General features: G+C 63.4%; 1 protein-coding gene across 5 annotated transcripts; it reads left to right on the top strand.

Moving 5' to 3' along the window:
* Nucleotides 1-614: 614 nt before the first annotated feature.
* Nucleotides 615-25,034, top strand: SLCO4A1 (solute carrier organic anion transporter family member 4A1). 5 transcript variants are annotated; one of them, XR_009497761.1, is made up of 14 exons: nt 615-721; nt 12,121-12,950; nt 13,931-14,021; nt 15,046-15,167; nt 15,568-15,679; nt 18,632-18,786; nt 20,122-20,317; nt 21,270-21,435; nt 21,537-21,709; nt 21,956-22,020; nt 22,408-22,556; nt 23,471-23,549; nt 23,866-24,657; nt 24,746-25,034. XR_009497761.1 is itself a non-coding variant. In XM_059898641.1 (13 exons), exons 1-13 carry the CDS (start codon nt 651-653, stop codon nt 24,174-24,176), a joined length of 2,520 nt encoding a protein of 839 aa, XP_059754624.1. In that variant the 5' UTR covers nt 615-650; the 3' UTR covers nt 24,177-25,034. The 5 variants fall into 5 exon arrangements, 4 of the variants coding, with proteins under 4 accessions (XP_059754624.1, XP_059754626.1, XP_059754625.1 ...); XM_059898641.1 differs by having other exon boundaries at nt 23,866-25,034; XM_059898643.1 differs by lacking the exons at nt 23,471-23,549; nt 24,746-25,034 and having other exon boundaries at nt 23,866-24,129.
* Nucleotides 25,035-27,533: the final 2,499 nt, after the last annotated feature.

Below are 27,533 nucleotides of genomic sequence, written 5' to 3'. Positions count from 1 at the left end.
CAAACCCGCATTCCCAACCCCCACGGGCGCCGGGGCCCACCAGAGGGGCTGCTCCCAGGTGGGCGTCCCAGCCCGGACCTGGGTCCAGACCACTCCTGCGCCTCTGCCCCGGCCCCCACCTGGCCACAGGTGGCCTTGCCGAAGGGGTAGTGCGGGAAACTCTCTCCCTCCCACGTCCTCTCCCAAGGTCTCGGCCCTACACGCCCTGCTTCAATTCCGAGTCATTTCGAAACTGAGTAGTCGCGCGGCCTGGGGAGCACACTTCACCGCTCGGCTCTCGGTTTCCCAGCCTGTAGCTCGGAGATCGGGGTCTCTTGGGGTTGGGAGGGATTACTCAGCGAAGGCGCGCGCCGGCGCCCGTGCGGCGGCGTCCTGGGGGATGGAGGGGCGTCCCAGCCCCCGCCCCTCCTCCCTTCGCCCCGTCCGGTCTCGCGCCCCCTCCTCCCTGCTCCAGCCCCGGGCCGGGCCCCGCCCCTCGCCAGCTCCCTCCCCAGCCGCGCACTCAGGCCTCTGTCACCTCTCGGTGGGCGGGCCCGGGGGCGCGGTGGGGGGGTGGGGGCGGCCCCAGCCCGCTCGGCACAGCCATTGGCCGGAGTAGGTGAGGCCGGGCAGCCTCCTCCCCTCGGCGGGGCGGGCCCGGGAGGGGATGAATGAAGCCGGAGTGGGCGCTGAGCGGCAGCCAGAGCTTGGTTCGCAGCGCGGCGGCTGGGCCCTCTGGACGGTGAGTGCTTGCGGCAGCGTGGGCCGCGGAGGGTCAGGGCACCTTCGTGGGCGCGCCGCCCAGGTGCGCCGGGCCCAGACCTGCTGATGTCAGGAGCGCGGCAGGTGCCCTCAGACGTTGGGTGGGGACCAGGGGATCGGGGAGGCCGCGCGGGGCGGGACTCGGGGCGCCGGCAGTGCGCCCCAAGCCCCTCCGCGGCCGGGAGGGCGGGACCGAGCGCGGACCCGCACCCCACAGCCCGCCTGCCTCCAGGGAATCGGCTGCACAATGCGCCCCCTCTAGCTGCCGGCTCCCCAGGCGGGGAGCTTCCGAGGAGGCGGGCCGAGGGGGAGGGGATGGATGGTGGTTGGGGTTAGGCGGGGATGGAGGGAGCGGCCAGGGCTAGTGGCCGGGGCAGGTGGCCGGGCGCGCACGCGGGCGCAGGCCACGAGAGTCGCACCAGGGACAGATGAGCCTCCCGGAGCTGCAGGCTTGCGGCGGGGCCCCCACCTGCGGCGGGTGCCGCTGCCGCTGAGTCAAGGAGGAAATCGTCTTGAACAGAAGTTTCTCGCGGGCGGCAGGGCTTTGTTCGCGCCAGCCGCGCTCCAGACACCTCGGGGAGGGGAGCGCGGGCGGAGCCGGCCCCGCGGGCCGAGCTACTGGGTGGGCGCGAGGGACTGGTCCCAGCCTGGGCGATACGGGCCACGCCCCTGTCCCCGCCCCGCTACGCGAGGTCCCCGCGTCCGGCGCAGAGCCGGCACTGGAAGACCGGGCGCCCCTGGGTGCAGGCCGAGGCTGAGGGAGGATGGAAACGAGGGGCCCACCCTCCGCACCCAGTGGGCACGCTTGGCTCCGGACGGGAAAACCTAGGCAGGTGCTGAGATTTCCAAACCGGAGGAGCAAGCCTGGGCGGTGTGGAATCCGGTGGGGAGAAGCCCATCAGGCAGTGGGGTCCAGGCCCCATCCCCCATGTGGGTGCCTGGAGGCTCCTGCTGCCAAGGTCAGACTTGGTGATGGGGCCTGTTTCTGTCTGGAGCCGCTAGGAGCTGCAGTAGTTTTCCACAGTGAAGGAACCAGCTTCCTAGTGGCCGCTTTTCGCGGTGCTTTGGGGAACTTGGGTTTCCTCTGTCTAATCAGAAACTGGCTCCAGGGAGCTGGTGGGGCGGTGAACCGTGAGCATGGTGGTGCTGTGAGGTTTTCTCTGTGCAGCCTGGGGCAGATGGACTTCAGAGGAGAGAAAGCACTTGGTTTTAGCCGGGTTGGAGGGTGAATCTAACACCGGCAGTAATCACAATGACCTCAGGCGTCTTTGTTGGTCACTTAGAATGTGCAGGCCCTGTGCTGCGTGCTTTGAGCATCAGCTCATTGAATCCTTACCACCACCCACGAGGGAGCTACTATCGCTCCCATTCCACAGATGAGTAAACTGAGGCACTTGTCCAAAGTCACACAGGCAGAACGTGGTGGAGAGGTTTGAATCACATTTGTGTGATTCCAGACGTTTTACAGCTCTGTTCCTGGGGGAGAAGGAAGCCCAGGAGGGCCGGTCCTGACACAGAGCAGGGTGTCTTTTGCTGCCCACCAAAAGGTGAACGGCACCTAAGGGGACAAGAGCATTTGGCCAGGATAGTCCAGGCCTGTGGGATGCAGGGAGGATGCCTCTGGGCCTCCACAGCCCAGCTTTCCCACGTGCTGCTGGAGGGAGGGAAGGGAGAGGCCTCTTGGTTGGACCCCCGCACCCCTGACTGCCCTGAATCAGGACCCGTCCTGCTGGGCAGGGCTGGCAGATATTGCCTGGAAATTCTTCGCAGGGCTGCTTCCCTCCCGGGTGGCTATGACCTAATCCTGGTTCCTTGGGTGTAGTCCCTGCAGCAGGTGCTGGGCAGATCCCAACCACGCCCTTCCCCACAGCCGTGGTGAGGTGGCTGGGAGCCTGGAGGTCAGGATGAGGGCCGTGTGAACGAGGATGAGGGCCGCGTGAATGAGGTCTTGGGGCTGGCATCTGGTCCTGTTTGAGTGCCCGATTCCGAGCACCTCGACTTGGAGAGCCAGCAGGTAGTGGGACAGAGCCTGGTACTCTCGGTCTGGATGGAGCTGTGCCAGTGCAGAGGGCCCGGCAGGGGACCCGGAGGACTCACCCTGGCCACACTCCCGCTTCCTCCGTTGTCTCCTCCAACTGGGGAGTGGACAGAGACCACGCCGATATTCCCTCCCGAGCCTCCCATCCTCGGGCGTGGCAAAGAGCCCACTGCCCGCTTATGGGGGGACATATGCAATAATCCTCAGGACTCTTGGCCGCTTTTGTTCCTGGACATTCAGCTGCTGTGTGGCCTCGGTGTGGTCGTGGTGGGCATGGGCGTCCACATCAGGGCAGGACCCCCGTCTTCACCACGGCAGGTAATCGGACAGGCCTGCCGGGATCCTGCCCCAGCAGCGGGAGGCGGGGCCCCAGCTCAGGCCTCAGGGCTAGCCAGGCCCTGCCGCGGGGGACGGGGACCAGCCTGAGTGCCGCCCGCGGGGCCCGGGCTGTGTCTCCTGCGGCTGCTTATGGGGACTCTTCCTGCCGCTGCCCCGGCTCAGCCTTCAGCCCGCTGTCCTCAGACATCCCTGTTGCCCTTGGCCACGGCGCAGCCCCCTTCCCGCAGCATTACCCAGAATTAGCCTCTTGGACCACATTTCCAGGGGTGGGGAGGTGCATTCACAAACCACGTGTCCCTTACGAGAGCTGCTCACTCACGGTGCGGCCAGTGCGGCCACTGAGGTCCAAGCACCAGGCCGGCTGGGTCCGCTTATCTGGGTTCAGAGTCGCGGGCTCCCAGGCTGGGGGTTTGCAGCAGGCCCTCTCCGCCCACGCTGCCGGGCACCACACAAGCACCCTCACCACGGGGGCCGCCTTTCCTCTGTGGCTTTTTTATCCAGCAAGCCTTGGGAGTACCGGAGGCATTGCCCCTCCACCCAAAACACAGAAGGCTCAGGATCGCTGGGCTGAGGGCAACGCCCCCTTCCCACCCCAGCTTGCTCGGGGCCCTGCCTCTCGGCAGATGCCGTGGGCCTGGTACTTGGACCCAAGGGCCTAAGAGGCCACCTGGGAGTGGCAGAGTCCAGCCTGCGCCAGGGCAGGCCCCTCATGTGGACGGAACCTTCCCCGGCACCCCCAAGCCCGTGAGGGCCTCTGCAGGTCTGCTCACCCCACGCTCCCACACGCCGGGCTCGGGCCGTGGAGGCAGGGTGGAAGTAGGGACACCCACGCTGAGACAGCAGGACACTCCCTGAGGGACGGGTCTTTCCTGGTCTCCCTCAGACAGTCCTGCATTGTGGCCTCCATGCAAAGCAGCCAGCTTCCTGCCCACTCAACTGTGTGTGGCCATCAGGTATGCAAATTAGGGTGCGCCAGCCCTGCGGTGGCCGCCCAGGTCCTGCCATCCGGTGCTTGCTCCATAAATAGCTTTGAGTCTCATCTTCAGGAATTGAAGACCCCCTCCACTCACCCACTCGGAGGACGAGAGAGCAGGTTGAGTTTGGGAGGCGAGGGAGACAGCTGCCTGCAGGGTCCCAGGGGTCGTGGGGTACTGAAGGTGCAGGGATGGGAGGCGGGGAGGCAGGAGCACGGCCGAGGGGGCCGTGTGACTGTGGCTGGCGGCCTCGGGGCGATCAGGTCGAGGCATCTGCTGGCTGGAGCGCGAGGCAGAGGAGAAATGAAACCTGTGGCTCTTCCCTGGCTGCCAAGCTCCCAGCGTGGCCAGGACAGAGCCCGGGAGCACCCCTGGCGTGGGGACGGGCCCCACCTGGCTCACCCTCAGCCTCAGGCCCCCCTGGGGCATTTGCTCCAGCTGCAGCCAGACTGTCCCGCGAGAACCCAGGCCGAGGAGGCCCAGGGGCCCAGGGGCCGCCACCTGAGGCTTAACATGTTACTCTGGGTAATCCTGCGCCCTTCCCACCCGCTACGCTTTGCGGACAGCCTTCAACTAGGAGAGAAGTAAATGGCTGCATCAGACCCGAGGAAAGAAGCAGGCAGAGCCAAGCATGTGAATATGAAAACCATCTCAGTCCTTGACTGACACCAGGATCTCAGTTCTCACAGATGGAGCTACGGCGAGCCACCCAAGTGGGCGCCACTGACCTCCTACAGTACAGCTGTCGGGGGGAGCTCGTGAGGCTGCGAGGAGGAGGGGGAGGCAAAGTGGGGGAGGGGGCCTGGAGTTCCTCGGCACAGACACCTCTGGGCTCAGCTGATGGGCCAGGCCAGCTTGGGAGTCAGAAGAAACCTGTGGTTTCCTGCTAAGATCGCCGTGCACACACACAAAAGTACGCTCACATGTGTGCACACACGTACACACCCTCACTCGCCCAGCTGGAGCCCCAGGTGCAGAGCTGCTGGCCTGAGGCCCCCGGGTACACATTATTCTCCCTGCCGATCAGCCTGCCTAATCCCGCAGGCTCTGACTCGCCCCAGGGGACAGGGAAGGAAGGCCTCTGGCAGTGGGGCATACTCCCACGGTCCCCTCCACCTGCATCTGGCCTGCTGCCGCCTGGCCAGGGACAGGCCGGGAGGGTGGGACAAGATTCCCCCTTGAGAGGGGGCTCCCTGGGGAGAGCTGCGCGCCCCCTGCGTAGCCGAGGAGGACAGCCTCTTCCCTGTACAAGGAGGGGATTCTCCAAGGCCAGGAGAGCTGTCAAAGGCTTCATCAGAGCTGTTCCCGGCCTCAGACGTCTTTCCATGAGAGTGAAGGCAGCAGAACAGCAGGGAGGGCCTGCCTGAGGGTTGAGCGGGTGCTCCAGGGCCGCCAGCCCCCTGCTGCCCCAGTTTGGGGGTCACGTGGCCGGAGCACCCCGGAGACTTTGTCCTAGGGCAGCGGTCCAGCACAGGGCCGGGGGGAGGGGCCCGGCTCGGGGGTGAAAGTTACATCCCTAACGCGGGTGCGCCCGTGGTGGGGGATTTCACGGGTGTGCCGTGCGCAGGAGGGGGCTCCGCTGAGCCAGGCCCGTGGGACGCGTGTCGACGTGATGGTGGCAGCGCCCCGTCAGGTGCCCTGCCCTGCAGACCGGCTCCTGGGCCGTTGTCGGCTCCAAGCTGTGTGTGTCTTGCTGCCACCGGCTCTCGGCAGCTTGTGCTGTTTGGATTTGCAGCTGGGACAGTTTGCTGCTGGCTCGGGACAGCCTTGGGTGTGGTGGCTGTGAGCTCCTGTGGACAGGACGGTGTCCCGCGGTCCCCAAACCCGCCGCCCAGCACAGGCCTCGCACAAGCAGGTGTCGGCACAGGACTACCTGCTGCATGAGTCAGGGGTCTCCGGAGAAACCCAGCCAATAGCAGACAGGTCGCTATAAAAAGAGACTAATTATAGGCACTCAGCCCACGTGACTTGGTAAGATACGTGGTCGGCAAGCTGCAGACCCAGCAGAGGTGAAGTCGTGTTTGGCGTCTGAAAGTCGGCAGCCTCAAGACCCAGAAAGAGCCATGATGTTTCCGTGTGAGTGAAGGCAGGGAAAAGCCGTGTCCCAGTTCAAAGGCAGCCCTGCAGGGCAATTCAGGGAAGGATCAGCCTTTCCGTTCTATTCAGTCCTTCAACTGATTGGATGAGGCCCACGGGCTCTACATATACCGATTCAAATGCTAATTGAGGGCTTCCCCGGTGGCGCAGTGGTTAAGAATCCGCCTGCCAATGCAGGGGACACTGGTTCGAGCCCTGGTCCGGGAAGATCCCACATGCCGCGGAGCAACTAAGCCCGTGCGCCACAACTACGGAGCCTGCGCTCTAGAGCCCGTGAGCCACAACTACTGAGCCCACGTGCCACAACTACTGAAGCCTGTGCGCCTAGAGCCCGTGCTCCGCAACGAGAGAAGCCACGGCAATGAGAAGCCTGCGCACCGTAACCAAGAGTAGCCCCCGCTCACAACTAGAGAAAATCCCACGCGCAGCAACGAAGATGCAACGCAGACAAAAATAAATAAAATTAATTTTTTAAAAAAATGCTAATTGATTCCAGAAATGCCCTCACAGCTGCACCTGGAATGTTTACCCAATGTCTGGGCACCCGGGGACCCACCAAACTGACAGGTAGAATCTACAATCATTCTGTTCTTGGCTCTGAGATCATGGACCGGGCTCCAGACGCTGAGGCACGGGCTCCGCGGAGGGGAGGGAGGAGAGGCCGGCATTTAGGTGGCGTCGGGGTCTCTCAGGTGAGGATACCTGTGCACTGGACCTGGGATGCTGGTGGGAGCTGGCCCGTCCTTCCTGTGGTGCAGTCTCCACCCAGCTTGGCTGCAGTCACCAGGGCCCCGCTCAACCATCAGCCAAGCCTGAGAATTCAGGTCCCGGAAGAGGCACCACACCTTGGATCAGGCCTCAGCAGCAGGTGGGAAGCAGATACACTTTTTTGCTAAAACGATATCCAAGCGGAGAGAAACCGTAGGCCACGTGCACACACTCACAGTGCCCAGAAGAGGAATCGGTGGGGAGGCCTGACTTCCTCCCCAAGCCCAGCTGTGGTGTCCACTCCTTGGGGGAGCCAGCTGGCCTCTAAGTGGTGCTGCCACTGGACTCTGCAGCCCCTGTCACCCTCCCACCAGCTTGACCACAGGGACCTGAGACAGAGAAACAAAAGGCAATGGCCTCGGGGCCACCAGCCTGGCCTTAATGGGGGTTGGCCACCTGCAGGGAGTCACCAGCCGTGAAGTCACCTTCTCCTGGCTGAGCCCCGCGGGGGGTCAACTCTGGCCATCTCACAAGCATGTCCAGGAAAGAAATCACCCTGAGTGGCCTGGGTCGCACCCCCAGGCCCCAGCAGCGTTGTCGTGAGGGCGCTGATGAGCGGGAGACCGAGACAGAGCAGCTGGCCGTGCCCACACAGTCCACAGCTGAGTCTGCGTCCTGGGCTCAACCACGCTGGCTGAGACGCCCTCGTGCTGGAGCTGGCGGCTCCTGCAGGCCCGTTTATGCAGCAGACCTTTGCCGTGAGATTCAGCCCTCGAGCTGCACACACAGCAAAGTGTCCTTTAAGTCCGGGGCAGGCGTCAACATGACCGTCTGTGTCCATTTCTGGAGCTGTCTCCTGACACCGTGCACGCCCAGCATGTGTCGCCCGGACACAGCCGCGTGAGATCTGGGTACAAACTCAGGAATCTCCCCCTGAAGACCCGAGAATGTGGGACCGTCCTCGTGGCTGTGAGATTCCAGGTGTCACACAGCCCCGGACCCAGGATCCGGCGCTGCCTGCCGACGGAGGGGACATTCCAGACACACTGGCTCCACGTCACAGGTGTTTCTGTCTGCCCTCCCCGCCCCCGCACCTCACACCTCAGCGCCTGCGTCATGGGAGGGCCCGGCCTCCTTTCTGATCAAGACGCTGCTGATAAGGGTGAACGCCTTCAGGGGGAGCAGAGTCTGGGCTTAGTCAGAGATTGGGTAGACGCCGTCATCGCGCTGCCTCGAAGGGGGGCGGGGGCGCGCGGTCTGCACTCAGCCTGCTGTGTCCTGGCCACCACAGCCACTCTTGACGGACCCGGGGAGGAGACCCCGGGGCTGCCCACCCGAATGGCGCCGTTTACTTCCCATCCCGTGCGGGTGGTGACCACCACCGGTCGCCTGGCTGATGTCTAAAATGGGATTTTCAGTCTGTGACTCAACAAGCAAGCGATGTGCATGATTGCAGGTTGACTTTACGTGTTTATGTCAGAGATCAGAACTCTTGGCTCAGGGAAACTTTACGCTGACGTGGAGCTGTCTGGGCCACACACCACTGGCATTGGAGTCTTGTTAAGGGCTTTATTTTCAAATAGAAAGGACTCTGTTTCTTCATGACCGTTCCTAGTCGCGATAGCTCCGCGATCTGGCCGCCTCCTGAGCCCTGCTGGGGGCCCGATCCTTCCCGTTCCGGCCCCTGCATTCCTCCTTGCGGGGGATCGGCGGGACGGTTGAACAAGCTCAGAGCTGGGGGGAGGCGGTTCTGCAGGTCCCTCCTAGGAAGGCCCACCCACCAATAATAATTCCCCAGCCCAGTGCTGACCGTCCACCCCCACAGGCTGCCGGACCAACCTCTCAGAGCAGCCGCTGCCCCTCGGCCCGCTTGGACGCCTTCCCTTCGGGTCCATCCCAGCTGGGAAGGGGTCCAGGGCCCTGCTGGTTATGTGCGTGCGTTCATGTGTTTCCGTGTGGAAGGTGTGTGCACAGATGGGTGTGTGTGTGTGTGCACATTGTGGAGGAATGCACCCCCACAGCACAAACACGCAGCCGCCTCTGGGCAAGGCCGAGCTTTTTCCGCGTTTCTGTTTCGGGAGCCCGTCTGAGCCGCGGGGCTGGTGGGAAGCAGCGCTGTGCCGTCTCGGGGCTCACGCTTGTCACCGTCTACGCTGTTCCACGGCGGCCCAAGTGCCTACAATACCTGCTCTGGGAGCAGGTGCGTGGCTTTCTGTCCCTCCAGGAGGCTTGGCGATCCTTCACGCGGCGGGAACTTTGCTCCTTCCGTGGGCACCCTCCTAGCCTGCGTGAGCACCCTCCTAGCCCGCGTGAGCGAGCCTGGCGTGCCAGGGTGCACGGAGGAGGCGGTGGCTCTGTAGGTACAGCCCTGGGCGTGGTCGCGGGCCCTGGGGAGTGACTCCTGCCCACACTCGGCCTCGAGATCTGGCTGCTGATCACCTGGCAGTGCCAGTTTCCAGAGCAAAGAGCTGGCCCCGTGTGTCAATGCCACACAGTTGGTCGTGGTTCTTTGAATAAGACGTTGGCGAGGACAGCCAACGCGCTCGTGGGCTCTGAAGCCGGGCCACGTGGTCTCGTCCTAACCGGCCCTGGATGGCTGTGTGGCCTTGGGGAAACTGCTGACTCCTCTGGGCCCACTTCCCTTTCCTGTAAGATGGGCTGTGCGTGGAGCTCAGACTCCGCCGGGAAGTGGGATGCTGCAGTGTCTTACGGCATTTGCGCCCACGGCCTGGCCCCAGGGAAGGCCGGAGAGGAGGCGGGGGTGAGGCTACAATTAGCTAAGACGGTGCGGCTGAGGAGCAGGCAGAGGTCTGGCAGAAAGACCTGGCGCCCCAGCCTCAACGCACTGGGTGCGAGGGGACCGGGAGAGGCGGTGCTCCCAGACCCCCCAACGCAAAACTGCCTCCCAGACCCGGGTGTGGTCCCACCACGGCCCACTCCCCTCACCCTGGACTACTTCCCAGTTTGCAAGGTTAACACAAGATAAAGCCAATCTTTTGTTTAAAAACAGGCCTAACCTGGCGGTCCAGTGGTTAGGACTCTGAGCTCCCTTGCAGGGGGCACAGGTTCAATCCTTGGTCGGGAACTAAGATCCCGCATGCCGCGTGGCGCGGCCGAAAAACAAAAAACAAGACAAAACAAAACAAGCAAACAAACAAAAACCAGCCCTCAGAAGCCAAAAACCTGCCGTCGCAAGGGCTGAAGGCTCTGTCTGTGGCCAGGATGGCTGGAAAGTCCTCTTTGCTCTCTGCCAGCAGGGCCCATGCCAGGCGCATCTCCCCCAGAGGCACTCCCGATGTTCCCGCCCCGCCCCGCCGCCCAGGAGACTCGGTGGTACCGCCCTCTGCGCTCACCGCTGGGCTCACGTCCTGTTCTGAGTGTCTGTGAGACTCCACCTCCCTCCAGGCCTGCGGTCTCCTGAAAACCGGGCCTCCTCGGGGGCTGCGTGAGTGTCCTGTAACGAAGAACCACAAACCGGGGGCTTAAAAGAACAGAACTCTATTCCCCGTCCAGTTCTGGAGGCCAAGAGTCTGAAGTCAGGGTGGGGGCAGGGCTGCCCTCCCTCTGGAGGCTCCGGGGGAGGGTCCTTCCCGCCCCTTCCAGCTTCCCCCAGGCGTCCTTGGCTTGTGGTCTCATCACTGTAGTTTCTGCTTCCGCCATCGCGTGGCTTCTCTAATAAGGACACTGTCGCTGGATTTGGGGCCTCCCCAAGCCAGGAGGACCTCATCTCAAATCACCGATCACATCTGCAAAGACACTTTTTCCAAATAAGGTCATGCTCAGGGTCGGGAGGATGTATCTTTTCGGGCCGGGGGTGGGGAACCACCATCCTGCCCCTCCGCGTCCCCAGCTCGGGGCCCAGCAGAGTGGGGCTCTGTGACTAGCTGCCTGAAGGACTCGGTCCACCAAGTCTAATCTGAGACACGTCTGGGGGAAGCGTCAGCCCTCTGGGCAGCGGCCTCTCCCGACATCACTGACACCGTGCGCAGCGGGGGGTCTGAGGCCGCCTCGGGGCCCTGAGTGGCCGACAGCGGGTTCTCCCTGTGTGCCTGTCTGGGTCCAGAGTCCTTCCTTTAAAGGACAGTAGTCGTAGTGGACCAGGTCCCCCCGCCGCCGTGATCTCATTTTACCTGTCACCTCCTTAGAGGCCCCCCCCCTCCAAATCACTCACATTTCAGGGAACTAGAGCTTAGGGTTCCAGCGTATCTTCTTTTGGGGACACGGTTCAGCCCATAGCGAGAGGTAACCCGATGGAAGTGTGTTGAGTTCGGCAGAAGACCCTCGCACAGGGGCCCAGGGGCTGTGGGTACAACCAAGATCAGGTGTTTCCTATCACAGCGACTGTACCTGTGCTGACCGGTTTACTTCTGTTGGGAAAATCAGCATTTTTCCTCTTAAGATGCAGAGTGGTTGTCGCCGCCTGGGGGGTCCAGAAGGATCTGTTTACCTGGCAATAGGTCCCGCCTTTTCTCAAAGCTTGGGGGTGTTGGGGGTGTGTGGGAGCCCCGGGAACCTCGAGATGCAGCCATTTCTCAGGCCCGACTGAGCTCCGTTTGGTCCGTGGGCTGGGAGTCAAAGTGAGGGCCCAGAGAGGGCAACGGGAACAGGCCAGGCTGGGAGTTTGCAGAAAGGTGGAGTGCTGGCACAGTGGCCCTTGAACCTGTCTGCGGGGCTGCGACCTGCAGCGGTTTCAGCATCTCGAGAGACCAGCCACGGGCGAGGCCCAGCACCAGCCGACCCTCCCGCCCGGTGCCATCCCGGGGACCCGGGTGGGCCTGCCTGTACCCCCTTCCTCATTTCCCACACTCTCCACACGCTGGACGAAGTTGGATTTCCCTTTCATGCTAAAGAGCACAAGGCCGGCCGGGTGTGAGCTCAGGGAAGAATGGAGGCTGGGCTTGGAGTTGAGGGCGGGAGCGGTCAGCTGCCCCTGGCGGAGCGCACAGCTCAGGCCGGCGAGCCAAGGCCGTGGGGCAGGTGCGGGTCGGGATGGTCCAGGGGCTCACATGGCGTCTGACTCAGTCCTGCTGTGTCTCAGCTCCACTCTCAGCTCTGTGGCCTCATTCAGGCCGGGGGCTGCCCTGAGGGTGCGGGTCTGGATTCGGGGAGGGGGCTGGTCAGAAAGGCTGCCCTCACCAGGCTGGGTAGCGAACAGGCAGAGCCGTCGGTGCCCCCGGGGACAGGCGGGGGGAGGGTTCTCCTGGAGATGGATTCTTCCCGCAGATCGGACCGCCGCTGGAATTCCGCACCCACTCCCACTGCCGTCGCTGTCACGCCCTCGGAGATGCCGCAGCACTCGATGGGGGACAAGCACTTCGTCTCGATGCCGCAGCTGGTCTTCCCCGGCCCCCCGTTGGCCACCAACAGCGAGTGTGACTGCACGCCCCCCAGCAGGCGGGCGTCCCTGGGCTCGCCCCTGAGCCAGCCGCTGTGCCAGCCGCTGCCCGAGAAGCGCGGGCCCCGGGCGGCCCGGGAGGTGCGCTACGTGGCCACGGGGCGGCCGGACCAGGCCTGCGGCTGGCGGGCCTTCGCGCCCACGTGCCTGCAGGCCTTCAACACGCCCCGGGGCTTCCTGCTGTTCCTGTGCGCGGCCTCCTTCCTGCAGGGCATGACGGTGAACGGCTTCATCAACACTGTCATCACATCCATCGAGCGGCGCTACGACCTGCACAGCTACCAGAGCGGCCTCATCGCCAGCTCCTACGACGTGGCCGCCTGCCTCTGCCTCACCTTCGTTAGCTACTTCGGAGGCCACGGCCACAAGCCTCGCTGGCTGGGCTGGGGCGTGCTGGTCATGGGCGCCGGCTCGCTGGTCTTCTCACTGCCCCACTTCACCACCGGCCCCTACGAGGCGCAGGTGGACGAGGCCGTCGGAACATGCCGGGCCAACCGCAGCGTGACCTGCGGGGGCCGCACCTCTGGCCTGTCCAGCTACCAGCTGGTCTTCATGCTGGGCCAGTTCCTGCACGGCATGGGCGCCACCCCGCTCTACACGCTGGGCGTCACCTACCTGGACGAGAATGTCAAGTCCAGCTACTCGCCTGTCTACATCGGTGAGTGGGGCGGGTGTGATGGTGGTGACGCCAGCCGGCCGTCTGCTCAGAGCCCTGCCCCGTCCAAGCCCCCTACATGCATGTCCCTGTTGGCCACACGTGGCTCCAAATGGCCCCAGGTGCTCCTAGGTGAGGTGGCAGGTCGGCACGGGCCTGCGTCTCACCTGACACCGCAGGTGATGGAGGTGGTGCTCGCCGGCCTCAGCCCGATCCCTGGCACGTCCCACAGGGTCTGGAGCGCGCGGACCCTCGTGGTCCCGTGGTTAGGACTCTGCGCTTCCGCTGCAGGGGGCCCAGGTTTGATCCCTGGTCGGGGAACTCAGATCCCGCGAGCCGGGCTCGGATGGTGGCTGGGCTGCAGAGCTGGGTGCTGCCACGCCGCCCCCGGGGACTGGGCCCGAGCCTCGAGCTGCCCCCGAGACCCTCTCGTTCATCTGGGGTGAGATTTCCGTGTTCCCAGCCTCAGGCCAGCCGCCTCTCCGAGTCCCTCCCGCGAGGTCAGCTCTCCCAGGGAAGGGGTCGGGGTCAGTGGAGAGCCCGCGGCCGACGCCCCGGCCCAGCCAGATTTGCTCGCTGCTCTGCTTCATTACGTCCACCTTGGGCTCTGCTCATCCGAGTCACGTAGCGGTTGCCATTCCGGGGACGGGGGGCATTTGGGACCCGGGTGAGCCTGCAGCGCTGCATGGGTGCCGCCGTCATCCTGCAAAATGAGTCTTAGGATCTTTGCTTTTTCGAGGGGGAAAGAGTCCAAATGGTGTCTATAGGGGCTTTGAGGGAAATATTTTAAAAACACCTTGAAAGGTTGACACCAGCCGATACCAGACACAGTGGAGACTGTGCAACGAAACCCCCAGTTTAAAGGAGTTCGTGCCTGGGGGTAGGGGTGGAGGTGCAGAAATGCAAGGGGGCTTGTCTTAGGTGGGCCGGAGGGGTGGCGCAGAGGGTGCAGCAGGTCCCTGACGCCTCTGCTTCCCTTCCAGCCATCTTCTACACCGCGGCCATCCTCGGCCCCGCAGCCGGCTACCTGGTCGGAGGTGCCCTGCTGAATATTTACACCGAAATAGGCCACCGGTGAGTGACCTGGGCCCACAGAGAAGACGCCCACTCTTGGTGCAGGAGGATGGTGGCCCAGGTGGGGGAGGTCCAGGCCGACCTTGCTCTGGTGGACCTGGGAGTCTGGGCAGCTTGGAGAGTGTGGCCTGAGGGAGGGGACAGCATGGATGGACGGCCTCCCGAAGCTGGAAGGGACCAGGCCGCAATTGCTCCAATGCCCTTTGCGGAACCAAGAGGGGATTTCCTGCCGCCACTGGGAGGTTCTTTTTTTGGGGGGGGTGGTCTACACCAAACAATTCTCCAGTGCTCTCCGGACACCAGCTGGGTGTCCCCAGTTCACCTCAATCTGACACTGACTTCCCGGAGTCAGCTCAGACCCCACAGGTGAGCGAGAGCACCCACGCTTCAGACGCCAGCCGCGGTGGTGGCTCCCGGTTACCCACGCTTCTGTCCAACTTGGCTGCAAATCGGAGGGTCCCAGGACCCCTCCTTCTAGTAATTTGCTAGAATGGCTCACAGAACTCAGGAAAGCACAGCACTGGCTCAGTCACCAGTTTATTCCCCAGAATACAACTCGGGGGCAGCCGGCTGGCCTCTGCCAGCCCCTTGTCTCCTGTCCACCTGGCTGCCCAGCCCAGGGTTCTTTCCCATGTACCTTTGAATTTAAAGGTGCACTTGTGTGCAGATGGGGGTCGCAGGCAAGCCCCCTGAGCTTCACGAGGCCAGGGCACCAGCCACCCACCCTCTGCCCTGCCCCTCCTGGGCCCCCAGCCCCTGTGGCCTCGTCGGGAGGCAGGCTCGCAGGCCCCAGAGGAAGGGGTGGACCTGGGCAGGGTCCCCTGGTGCATGCCCACCTCCTGTCCGTCCCGATGCCCTCCGTCCACTGCTGGTCCCAGACCGGGGGTGGTGAGGCATCAGGGCGGGGGCCTCAAGCAGAGCCTTTGGTCTCCGCCTCTCACTGACCAGCAAGCAGGAGGTCGCCCAGCGTGTGTGCCCTAGACGCTGTGAGCACAACGCTGACCCCACGTGTCTCTTCCCGCAGGACGGAGCTGACCACTGAGAGCCCGCTGTGGGTCGGCGCCTGGTGGGTGGGCTTCCTGGGCACTGGAGCTGCCGCCTTCCTCATCGCCGTGCCCATCCTCGGCTACCCGCGGCAGCTGCCAGGTGGGTGCTTCCTGCAGAAGGATACCCCATGCCCTGCTCCTCCTCCTCGCCAGGAGCGGTGGGGCCGGATCGTCATCCTCTGGGTGGGTGCTGCCATCCGGCAGGGCGGCCCGGCCTGTGTGCTGCCTGCACCCCTGCGGCCTCTGCCCGCTGGGGGACCACGGAAGAGGCTTGTTTCAACGGGGGATGGGCACTCCTTTCAATACCTTCCGTCTCCCTCTGGTCCCAGATTGGGCCCGTGGGCTCTCTCCCACCTCCCCATCCCTGCCACCCGTCACCATGGTGCATCCGTACGAGATGTCTGTCTGGGCGCCCTCATCCACCGGCTGGTCCCACACCCAGGAGCAGGGGCATAGGGGCCTTTGGTCTCTGCCCCTCACAGATGTTCACATCCTTCCAGGCTCCCAGCGCTACGTGGTCATGAGAGCATCTGAAACACACCAGTTAAAGGACAGCAGCCACAGGGTGACCAGCAACCCTGACTTCGGGAAAACCATCAGAGACCTGCCTCTGTAAGGACCTTGGGGGGCCTCTCGTCTGTGTCTGTGTGTCCTGAAGACCCTTTAGGGTCCTACACATGCTGGGTCTTGACCCTAAGCTAGGAGAGTCCTGTGACCCCTCCAGGGCCACATGGGGAGCCCACAGCCCCTAAACCTCCTTCTGACCCAACAATCTTCGGGGCTTAGCTCCAAAACTTGGGCTAAGAGATGAAGGAGCAGCGGACAGAGCCTGCTGTCTTGGAGGCACCAAGGGCCGGTTCCGACGGAAGGGCCGGGGCCTCAGCCTCATGGTGCCCACCCCCCAATTCCCGGGCCTGTGGGGACCCAGGGACATGCACGCAGGGACCCGTCTGCGCTCCCACACGGCAGGCTCTGGGGGCTGTGCCTGACGCCTCATGGTCACGGAGTGAATCCCTGACGCTCGGCGAGTTGCCCCACAGCGAGCTTGTCCACGGTCCCCAGGGAAGCAACTGACCGCCTCCCACAAGATCATTCCCCAGGAGTCACCCCTCCACCCCGTTCTCTGACCATTTCATGGGGAGTCACCTGCACGTGCCCACAGGGCTCCAAGGAGGGGACCATCCAGCTCCCCGTCCTCTGCCCTGCGGCCGCCACTCCTCTCGGGCAGCGACTGCTTGTTTATCTTGTACTTGACCTGGTCTTACTTTGCTGTCTTCACACACTGTTGGGACAAACAGAGCCTGGGCTGCCGGGGCCTCAGAGGGACAGCGTGGGGCTGGGGCTCCTGGCCGGCCAGCGCCCCTCATCAAGGCATTCCACGGGGGGCTCTCCTGGGCAGGGGGAGGCGGCCCTCGGATGGTCACCCACCCGAGTCCTCGGCCTCACTGAGCGCCCGCCTGCCCCGCAGCTTCCTGAGCCCACGAATGTCCACGTGGCAGGTGGAGGCTGTTAGTGGCGGGAATGAGCCCCCGCCGTCTGTCTTCAACACGGGGAGGGTGACGTGGGGTCAGGGAACCCCCCCCCCGGCTACCTGTTGCCTGCTTAGACCCCCCAGAAGAGCCGCCCACCCAGGAGGCTGCCACCAAGGCCGGCAGAGCGGGCCCAGGGCCACGCTGGCCGGGGAGGCGGGATCATCCAGGCAAGGGCGGGCTCGCCCCATCCAGCCGGGGCAGGGCCACCTGCGCCCTCTGAGCCGCACTGGCACCGAGGGCGTCAACAGCTTGGTCCCCAGTGGACCCGGGGACAAAGCCCGAGATAAGGAGGTTTATGCCCAGGCTCGGTTCCCCAAACCGGTTGCTGATAGTAAAATAAATACCGGAACATGGGCCCTCTGTCAAGGTCATGACTAGCTCTCTGAGCAAATTCAACATGGGAGTTTCAGCCAAGAAACCTGCAGGCTGAGATTAAGAAATAAGGAAGTTCACATACTTCTGGGGAGAGTCACCTGCCCCTGAGCCCAGGCGAGCATCTCCAAAGCCTGGCACATCTGGGCAGGACCAGGAAGGGACTGGCCACACCCTGGGCTCCCCCCCAACACACACACACACACACGCACGCGCGCGCAGACGCACGCGCACACGCACGCTCACACACATGCACGCGCACACACACGCGCGCGCGCGCGCACACACACACACACACACACACACACACTCTGGTCCCGGAGAGCCCCACCAGGATGGCATTTCCTCCGCATCTTGTTTCCTTCATGGATGTGGGACTTGGGCTGTTGACCAGAAAGAAACCTTTTCAGTCCTTGAGTTTGAAAGTCAGTTTCGAAGGAATTGGGTCCCTGTCTGAAGCAGGATGGGGAAGGAGGCCGCTCTGCGGTTACCCTGAGAAGCCGCAGGGGCGGGGGGTGGGGGGCGACTCCATTAGCTTCAGTTCCCTCCCAGGGCGCAAAGGCTAACTGGAGCCACCCTGCATGCTCCTACTTGGCAGAATCCAATTTATTGTTGGCCTGTGTTCTCAAAGCGAAGAACACTGGAGCGTCAAGGTGTCTGTGCTTCTTTGACACGCGCAGGGAGGCGTCGGCATTGACGGCTGGGCCGGGTGGGCGTCTCCCTCCTGGTGGAAGATGACCCGTAGGGTCGGTGGGAGCCGGTTCTCTGGGTGGGAGGCCTTAGCTGCAGACACAGAGAATGTGAGCAAAGGCAGCCGTTGTCGGAGCCGCTGTGATAGGGGTCGGACCACAGTCGTTTGTCACCAGTCTTTGCCTGCTCTTGGGTGCCCGAGATGGACCCAGGGCTCCAGGGGAAACTGTCCCCAGCCCACATCACTCACGAGTCCTGGACCTGCCATCCAGTGGCTGAGAGGGGCCAGGCCCGGGAAAGGCAGGCGGGGTGTAGAGCCGTGTGCACTGGGTTCGAGGGGGAACTCTCAGGCCAGGTCCAAGGGCCATTTCTCAGGCCCCTGGCATCACTACACCGGCCACTGCCCCCCAGGTGCACACCAAGAGAAGTCGGAGAGCCAGCCAAGCCCACGCAGGGTCTCCTTGGAGGGGCCTCTCGGTCCAAACCCTCAGGGATTTCTGTCCCTCCTTTTCACCAGCTGGCGATTGAGAAGTGGTCCCACCCCTCAGGCCCCGTTCCCCTCTCCTGGGGGCCACCCAGTCCTGGACTTGGTGACAGCCGCCTCCCCCCCAGCCTCCCGCTCCTGGCTCAGGCCCCTCTGCTGGTCCCCCCGGCTGCCCCTGGGGCAGATTCAACAGTGTCACGGTCACTCAGGGTCTCTTTCCCCACTGCAGCCGACCTCTGTGACAGCGGCTTTCACAACAAGCCACAGGCTCCGGATCCTGGCGCCAGCTCTTCCCCTGCCCCAGCCCAGCCCCACACCCACTCTCGGTTTCTCTGGAGTAAATTGGGGTGCCCCGGCCCTCCCACACCCCACTCCACCCCCCTCTCAGAACCAGGCTCTTTGTGCTCGGTTGGGAAGGGCCAGGGCTCTGGCCCACTCTGACCCTCTGTCTCTTCTCTCTGGTCTCCATTCCCCTCCCCCATCCAGCTCCATCTGGCTCCTCCTGAAGAACCCCACGTTCATCCTGCTCTGCCTGGCCGGGGCCACAGAGGCCACGCTCATCGCTGGCATGTCCACGTTTGGCCCCAAGTTCCTCGAGTCCCAGTTCAGCCTCAGTGCCTCAGAAGCTGCCACCTTGTTTGGTGAGAACGCTCCCTGAATCTTGTGGTGGTGGGGGTCCTCCATTTTTTCACTGGTTCTCAGAGACTGAGGGGCCTTTGAGAGTCTCTTCTAGAAAACCCCAGGCAGCAAGTGCTCCCCACACGGGGCGCACGTCCTGGGCATGTGGTCCCCCCAGGCAGGGACCCTGGAGCAGGTGTCTGGGCTTTTACACAACAGCTCTAATCACACTTACACAGGCTGCCGCCGCGCTGGGCAGGATGGTCCTTCCTGAGGGCAGTTTGGGAAGTGCTGAACACAGCCTGCTGACCCGTTCTCCCTGCCGCCCCCCTTGCCACCCAGAGCCTGGGCCTTTGCGTTGTCCCTGGCTTGTGGCGGAGAGGGTTTGGGTGGCAGATCCCACCGCGCTCCCTCGGGCCTGGCAGTCCCCGTGAGCCAGGCGGTGGGTGTCCTGGGGTCTCCCTGAGGCTGGAGCCCTGGGCCTGCCCGACCGGAGGCGTCTGTGGCCAGAGTGAAGGTCCTCCTCAGACACCTCCTTCTGGCCCTGTCCACGGGTAGCGCTGGGCTGGGGGGACAGCCACAGCCTCACCGAGAACCTGCCGGGCAGGAGGTGTGTGTGGGTCGATCCTGGCCGGGCGCCTCCCCCGAGGGAGGACGGTGTCAGACTGGGGGTCCCCAGTGACTAGTGCCCCAGGCTCCCCTCCTTGCCGGCCTCTTGGCTGTGACCCCACCTGCCAGAGCCCCACCCCCGCCAGCTGCTTCCCTGCCCCACAGCGGCCGACACCCCTCCTGGGACAGCCGTGTCCTCTGGGTCCCCTCCTCTGCCCCCAGAGCCGGTCTCCATCTGGGGAGACGGGCTCACCGCACCCAGGGTCTTTGAGGTCTCCTCCACCCTTGGAGAGCCCCCCTCCCATCGGCACCCCATCCCAGGGCGGGCCTGGAAGCCACGTGCCGATGAAGCCCAACTTCCTACCGAACGGCGGCCACCAGCTTCTCCAAACACCCCCTTGTGGTCGGACTCCGCAGAGGCCGTGTGGGCCAGGGGCGCGCGATTGTCCTTGGGTCTCCCCAGTGGGAGGGGCAGGGCCCAGGGGCCTCTCCTCTTCCCTCTCCTGCTCTGCCCCTGCACCCCTGGGCCTCTGAGCAGCCGGCCGGGTGGCGTCCCCAGGCTCCGAGGCCCCCTGTGAGCACCGGTCAGGGTCCTCACATTGAGTGCAGAGCCCGGTGCTGCCACGCAGATTGGGGCCGATGGCTGTGGGCCTCTGTCTCCCATCTCTAAAGCGGAGACGAGGCCCAGGGGGTTGCTGGCCCCATCCCCGTGGCTCCGGGGACGGCACCGAGCCCCTCTCTCTCCACAGGGTACCTGGTGGTGCCGGCAGGTGGCGGAGGCACGTTCCTGGGCGGCTTCTTTGTGAACAAGTGCAAGCTCCGAGGCTCAGACGTCATCAAGTTCTGCCTGCTCTGCACCCTGGTCAGCCTGCTGGCCTTCTTCGTCTTCTTCATGCCCTGCCCCAACGTGCCCATGGCGGGCGTGACCGCCAGCTACAACGGGAGGTAAGGGCCAGGTGGCACCTGGGCGAGGGGAGACCTCTGCACACCTGTTGGGGGCACCAGTGGTCCCTGGGGAGGAGGAGGGGGTCGGGCGCTTGGGGTGAGGTCATCGGAGATGGTCATAACAGTAAGGATGGTGTCCTCAGCGGGGACCAATGGCCAGTCACTCACACGCGGCACCTGAGCCCCAGTCCTGTCTGTAAAACGGGACAGTCCCGGCCCCATCTCCTCTCTGCGCGTTGTCTTGGCAAGTGGCCCAGCCTCGGCTCCCGTGCGTCACTGCGTTGGGGACGTGAGGGGAACAGCCCGCTGGGGGTGATTTGGGAATAACTGAAGTAGACGCAGGCTAGCGACTGCTGGCCGGGAATTCCCCGCAGAGATGACAGTGTGAGCGCCGAGGGCAAGGATGCCATCGTACCACTGTCGGGACAGCCGGGTCGGAAACAGCCAAACTAGCCAAGAGTTGGTGCCGAGCGGAGGGCTTAGTACCGTGGAGGGGGGAGGAGTCTAGTCCTTGGGCGCCTCCAAGGTAGTGTCGAGCGGGAAAAGGAGGGAGCACAACGGCGTGCACAGCGTGCTCCGCTTGAGCGCAGAGCGGGAGAGTGTGTGTCTGTGCGGGCGCGGACAAACGATCTGTGGAACGTCCGCCCGCCTGCGCTGCAGAGCAGGGACCGGTGCCGCGGGGCGCCTCGTACCTGGCACTCAAGCGGTGTTTGCATTTCGAGCCCTGTGGACGCACTGCCGACCCGAAACCAAGCCAGGCAGGCAGTGCGCTGCGCAGGGTTGCTTTGCTTCGCTCTGAGCACATCCAGCGACGCTAGGAGCCACGGCGACGCGGGAAGCCCCGGTCCTCGGTGCAGCAAACCCAGCGAGTTTGGAGACCTGCAGACGTGGGCCCTCAGGGACCAGACCCCACGCTGGCCTGCACCCCACCGTCGCTCTCTCCCCCCTGCAGCCTCCTGCCCGAAGGCCACCTGGGGCTGACAGCTGCCTGCAACGCCGCCTGCGGCTGCCAGCCAGAGCACTACAGCCCCGTGTGTGGCCCCGACGGCCTCACGTACTACTCGCCCTGCCACGCGGGGTGCCCGGAGGCGGCCTCGCCTGGCCCCGGTGGCCAGAAGGTGAGTGTGGGGGGCTGCCGCCCAGGCGGTCGGTGGCGCCCGGACGCTGGGGGGCCCCCGGCCCTTCCTCCTGTAATCAGCGCTCTTGTTGCGCTCCCCAGGTGTACCGAGACTGTAGCTGTGTCCCTCAGAATTTTTCCTCTGGTTTTGGCCATGCTACCGCAGGGAAATGCACTTCAACTTGTCAGAGAAAGCCCCTCCTTCTGGTTTTCATATTCGTTGTAATTATCTTTACCTTCCTCAGCAGCATTCCTGCACTAACGGCAACTTTACGGTAAGCCCCGGCCTGGGTTCACTCTGGCCCAGAACCTTTCCCTTTGCAGCCAAGGCGGAGCTCTGCAGACCCCTGCGGGGTACGTGCCGGGCCCCCGGAAAGCTGTGGCAGGAGAGAGCTAACTGCCTCTGTGAGGTGCTTGCCACCTGGGGATGCGGCCCGGGGCTCGGCCAGGACTCGGCCGCTGGCGTGGGGTGTGACTTGGCCACGCTTCCCGGGCGTTGATGGGCCGGTTTTCCATTGCAGGTGTGTCTGTGACCGGCAGCGATCCTTCGCACTAGGGATCCAGTGGATCGTGGTTAGAACTCTAGGTACTGTGCTGTGTGAGGAAGCCATGCAAAGCTGTGGTGTGCGTTCACCGCACAAGGGCACGCGCCAGGCTGCTGTGCCTCCCAGCACGAGGCTGTGCCCACCTCGGGGAAGGGCTCCATTCCCTAACAGTCCGCTAGAGGGACCCATGGCCATGTTTTTGCCCAGAGGCCCCCATTTCTTCATTAACACGCAGGCTCCACCAGAGTCGAAGACCGTGGGGACTCTCCCGGCATGGAGGCGAGCCCCCAGAGAAAGGAACATTAAGTCCCCTTTGCACCCGCCGTGAACACCAGTGGCCGAAGTCACGTTCCTTAGAGCCCGCCTGCTCTGGGTCTCTGGACGGCCCCCCGGGGGTGTCCGGGTACTGAGTGTGCCTCTCTCCACAGGGGGCATCCCGGGCCCCATCGCCTTCGGCTGGGTGATCGACAAGGCATGCCTGCTCTGGCAGAACCAGTGCGGCCAGCAGGGCTCCTGCTTCGTGTACCAGAACTCGGCCATGAGCCAGTACCTGCTTATCGCAGGGCTGGCGTACAAGGTGAGCAGGGTGGCCTCGCCCCCAGGTGCGCTGGCGGGGGGAGGGAGTCCCAGAGTCTACTCCAAAGGACCAAGTGTCTTTTCCAACTAGCTCGGGCGTCCGGGCGTGCCACTGGGATCTTCCAACAGCTTAAACCCCCCACTGGGCGTCATCCTACAGCCCGGTTTCCAGAAGTGGGATCCTTCCCCATTTCGAGCTGTTGTTGTTGGGGACCGTGATGATGTGATGCCAGTGGCGGGAACAGTGGGACAGCAGGCCCAGGTCACAGGGGCTCACTCTCCAGGCCCCCTGCCCTCCAGGGCCCTCACCGTCCCGGCTTGGTGGTTTGCCCCTGGGCTCTGGTCAGCTAAGGCTTTGGAGAGATCAAAACTGCTCCCCCTGCAAGAGCCCGGGCAGGCCTGCTTGCTCTGGGCCGGGTCGCCTGGCTGGGTCCACAAGCAGCGCTTCTCCTTCTCCATCCTTAGTGGGTCTTGAGTTACGTCCTGCTTCTTAGCCTGACCCTCTGCTTTCAAGCTGTTAATGGAAACTTCCTGCTGTATCTCTTGGCGTATGCTACGTGGGGAGAAGCATAGTATTTATATTTTGAGTTTCCCCCCATTGGAGAAAAAGGCACACAACTTCCCAAATAAAATGAAATCCTAGGGCTGGTATATAAGAATGTCTCGGATTTCTTCTTTGGGTGGAGGGTGGACTCCAGTCCTCCAGGAGGAATGTCCCACTGGCAGAGCCTTTTCGGGAGGGGCCTCAGAGACAGAGGATTCTCAGCGACCCTTGCGTTTATCTCCCCGAAGATGAGCTTAAAAATAGCCAAGTGTGAGAAGGGATTTGCGCGGCTCTGGACAAACGGGTCAGTTCAAATAGACGTGCCCCGCGCAGAGAGCCGGCCCTTGCTTTTCTTTCTCCCTGTGTTGTAGGGTCCCTCGGCCAGAGCACCAGGCTGGACCCCGGGACGGCTGTCTGCCCAGATAGTCCCCCCGCGGCCTCGGCACAGGGGTAGGATCGGCTCCCAGAGCCAGTGCTAATGTTAGCGGGGGTGGGGGCAGCCGGGTGCACCCCCTTAAGTGCTGTCCCACTCGCTCACGGGGCCACAGAGTGGAAACAGCCTCTCGTTCCTGTGGCTTCAGGCCCATCGGCCTGGGCGGTGCTCCAGGAAACCCAGGGTTCACACGCTGAACGCATGCACCCGTGTACAGAGGCCAGCACGCGTGCCCACACTGTCATCTTCCAGGCTGTGCGTGATTCCCAGGGGCTCGCCCAGGGCCTCTGGGCGGGGGGCTCAGGAGAGGTCCAGCGGCTCCCTTCTCCCCAGGTCCTGGCCTTCGTCTTCTTCACCACTGCCTGCTTCCTGTACAAGCCCCTGTCGGGGTCTTCAGACGGCCTGGAGGCTTCTCTGCCCAGCCAGTCCTCAGCCTCCGACAACCCCACGGACCTTCAGGAAGCCCCCTCAGCCCTCCAGATCCAGAGCAACATCTGACAGCCCACCTGCCTGCCCAGGGGCACGGGCCTGCCACGGCACGTCCCAGGAACACTAATTTCTCCCCGGAAGGGGTGACCCCTCCCCAATTGATACCCAGCACTGAGGACCCTGCAAAAATCTGCCACTGGGTCTGGGGGGACTGAGCCTCAAAGGCACCGAGGAGAAAGAATGCAAGACGTCCGAATGGACACCCCTGCCCCAGCCCCCCAGACCTCGCCAGAGGGAGTGGGGTGACCAGCTCTTGGCTCGGAAGGAGTGGCCCATTTCCCGGCCGGATGCAGGGCTGCCTCCCTCTGGTCCGCTCACACTCTGGCCCTCTCCCACGGACTTAGCCAAATAGCATCCCCTGGGGCCTCAGGATCCCTCGGAAACACGAACAGCGGTGCTTCTAAAGCAACCTGCGCGATTCCTACGTAACTCCGTCAGTAGTTACGAAAAGCGCGAAACCACCTGTGGACTTCGGGGAGACACTTCCGGCATCCCTTCATCTCTCCTTTGAACGGCGGATGTTTGGAGCGGTGGCCGCCCGGCGGTTTACTCTCTTCTCTCTGGAGACGTTAAGGCCGGTGATGCTGGCGCTGTTGGAGCTGCTCCACAGAAGGGACAAAGCACCCGCCCCCGCGGGTGAGCTGGCGCTGGCGGTGCTTCTGCGCGGGTCCACCCCATCCTGCGCGCGGCCTGGCCCTGACTTCCTGTGTTTCTCCTGATGCAGAGGAGGCCAGTGGGCTGCCGTCCCCGGGGCACATCCGCGTGGACCCCTCTCCTGCGTGTGTTCTAAACCTGCTGTCACCTCCTTTCCTTGGGGTCGCACAGCCCTGCAGCAGGACGGCAGCAACTTGCATAAGGAAACACTTATTTATAGAATTTGTTTTTTACCTGATGGTGTGCTAAGCACTTGTGAATTCTACCCGGAGGGCGTCGGGACTGGCGTGGAACGTTTATTGTTGGTGTCCTCAGTTAAAACTGTGGGTATGTAAATATATTTTAATATTTAAAGCATATGTTCCTGCCCCGCGTGTTTTATTTCTACAAATCTGCAAAGTTCGGCAGTTTTGCAAATCCTCCAAGTGGGCTTTTGTGAGTTTGTTTCTCCGTGGGCTGCCCGGGGTGAGCACTCACTTGGCTGGGTTCCCCCGGTGGGCGACCCCCCACCCCTCGAAATGACCCCTCCGCAGTTGTGACCCAAGAGTCTCCTCCCTTCAGGGCCCAGCGCCCAGGTTGGTGGGGGTGGGGGGCTGGGTCCTCAGCCAGTGTCCCACTTCCTGCCACCGTCATGGAGCGCTGGGATTCGATCAGGGTGGCCGGCGCTGCGGTCAGCATGCATGTGTGTGAACACGTGTATGCACGCAGGTGAGACCCGGCACAGGGTTACTCTTTCCCTAAATGTCCAAATGTGACAGAGCCGTGACCCGGCTGGGCCGTGACCCTGTCTGCTTCATCTCCTGAGGGCCGGAGGATAGCGATTGCGGTTCTTGGAAGAAGCAGAAGAGAAGGGATCTGGCTCGTGGCTGCTATCAGAAGGTGGCTCCCCCGTTCTGGGGCCTCATCGCACAGGGCGCGTCAGGCACCTCTGCCTCCCACTCTGGGAGGGTCTGTGAAGTCCCCGGAGTCCAGGGGTGTGGACGGAATGGGCTGCTTAATTGGATCTGGGTGGGGGTCCCCCAGCACCAGCTCTGGCTGTGAGCTCCGAGCCAGCCCCCAGCCCCGCGCCGCCCAGATGGGTACCAGGGAGCCTAGAGGATCCGCAGTTGTGGCCGCAGGCACCGGGGGCAGCACAGACGCGTCCTGGGCACAGGAATCCAGGCCCACCGGCCCACCTGCCCACGTGGACCCCAGTCCCTTCCCCAGCCAGCGTCCCCTGCCCCGCAAATGCAGGCCGAAACAAAATGGGGGTCTCTCCCTTCCACTCCTCTGGGAGACGTTTCTGAGACGTGATCTGGACACCAATCCTTCCTCAAATCCTGACCCTCTATTTGCAAGGAAGCAAGGAACAGACAGGCTCGCGGCCTTACAGATGACACCCGAGCATTAACTGAGCGTCTGCCCCATGCACCTACCCTGCACCAGGCCCGAGAGCCCCACCAGCCAGACCTGGGGTGCACCCCCTCGGGGGGCGGGACCCCGGACACCTGGCAGAGCCAAGGCTTCTGGATTCCTTTACTCCTGTCTTTGCCCTGGAAGGGGTGTGTCTGTGGTGTGTACATCCACTGAGCTGGGTGGGAACTTATTAAAAATGACATTTAAGAAAAAACAGCTTTAGTGAAATATAAATGACATGCGTGTAATTCACCCATTTGAGGTGAACAGCTTAGTGGGCAGGTTGGGATGTTTCAAAGAGCATACAAAACAGCCCCTCCTTGTTGACAGCATGCATCAATGTTTAAGTGACACAAACAAGCAGAATTTGAAATGAAAGGCAGAGAAACCCCGAAGAACCGGAATCAGATATTAAAGCATCAGAACATCAAACACACCCAGGGAGCTCTGGGCTCTCACTGAGTCCTGCAGTAATTAAGCATCACATGTCAGGCTGGTGGGCTGGGGAGCAGGGATGAGGGGGGAGATGCAGCCTGGGGGATGGGCGGGGTGGGGGGGGAGATGCAGCCTGGGGGATGGGCGGGGGGGGGGAGATGCAGCCTGGGGGATGGGTGGGGTGGGGGGGAAGATGCAGCCTGGGGGATGGGTGGGGAGGGGAAGATGCAGCCTGGGGGATGGGCGGGGGGAGTGAGATGCAGCCTGGGGGATGGGCAGGGGAGGGGAGATGCAGCCTGGGGGATGGGCGGAGGGGGGGAGATGCAGCCTGGGGGATGGGCGGGGGGGGGGGAGATGCAGCCTGGGGGATGGGGGGAGGGGCACAGGCAGACAGGGAGCCAGGCCCTCGGAGCCACAGAGCCTCTGGGAACAAAGATTCGGCTCTCCGCGGGGACCTCTCTGAAGGGGAGACCACTGCCCGAGACCCAAGCCCAGCTGGGAGGCTTTCCAAGCCCACCTCCTCCTGTGGGCCAGGGCCGGGAGGAGGAAGTGAACACCGAGGAGGGACAGGCGGATTTTCAGGGGGGAAGGAGGATCCACGTCTCCAGCGCCTCCATCTGGAGCGAAAACCAGTAGCCAGAGGATCCTTTTACGACAAAGGCAGGTCAGGTCACACACTCCCTCCGAGACGGGGGCGCTGAGGTCCAGGCCCCACCCTCCGGCCACACCCGACTCCTGGTCCTCGTCAGACAGGCTCCTTGCAGCTCCACACGCGCCAGGCCCATTGCTGCCCCAGCACCTTCGCACGGGCAGCTCCACCTTCCCAGCCATCCCCACGGCTCCCCCTCAGTCTTGGATCAAACATCTCCTTCGCCATGAGGCCCAACCTGATGGCCTCGGGGAAATGGCAGCCCACACCCCGCTCTGGCACCCCTGCTCCCCGACCATAACAGTTTCCAAGGTGCCCGACACCTTCCAACCACGGTGTCATCAGTAGCTGTGCCGTCTGTTGCCAGGATGTGAGTGCC

The sequence above is a fragment of the Balaenoptera ricei genome, chromosome 15 (genome assembly GCF_028023285.1).
Source record: "Balaenoptera ricei isolate mBalRic1 chromosome 15, mBalRic1.hap2, whole genome shotgun sequence".
NCBI classification, from domain to species: domain Eukaryota; kingdom Metazoa; phylum Chordata; class Mammalia; order Artiodactyla; family Balaenopteridae; genus Balaenoptera; species Balaenoptera ricei.
Note: the sequence above shows the minus strand (reverse complement) of the source record. Positions and strands in the feature narration are given on the sequence as shown.

What these genes read in the sequence shown, in the direction of transcription:
- SLCO4A1 (XM_059898641.1), top strand. Translation starts at nt 651, where the DNA reads ATGAAGCCGGAGTGGGCGCTGAGCGGCAGCCAGAGCTTGGTTCGCAGC. An exon ending in CTACTCGCCTGTCTACATCG is followed by an intron (nt 12,951 to 13,930) that starts GTGAGTGGGGCG and finishes CTTCCCTTCCAG; the next exon opens with CCATCTTCTACACCGCGGCC. An exon ending in GCACTAACGGCAACTTTACG is followed by an intron (nt 21,710 to 21,955) that starts GTAAGCCCCGGC and finishes TTTCCATTGCAG; the next exon opens with GTGTGTCTGTGACCGGCAGC.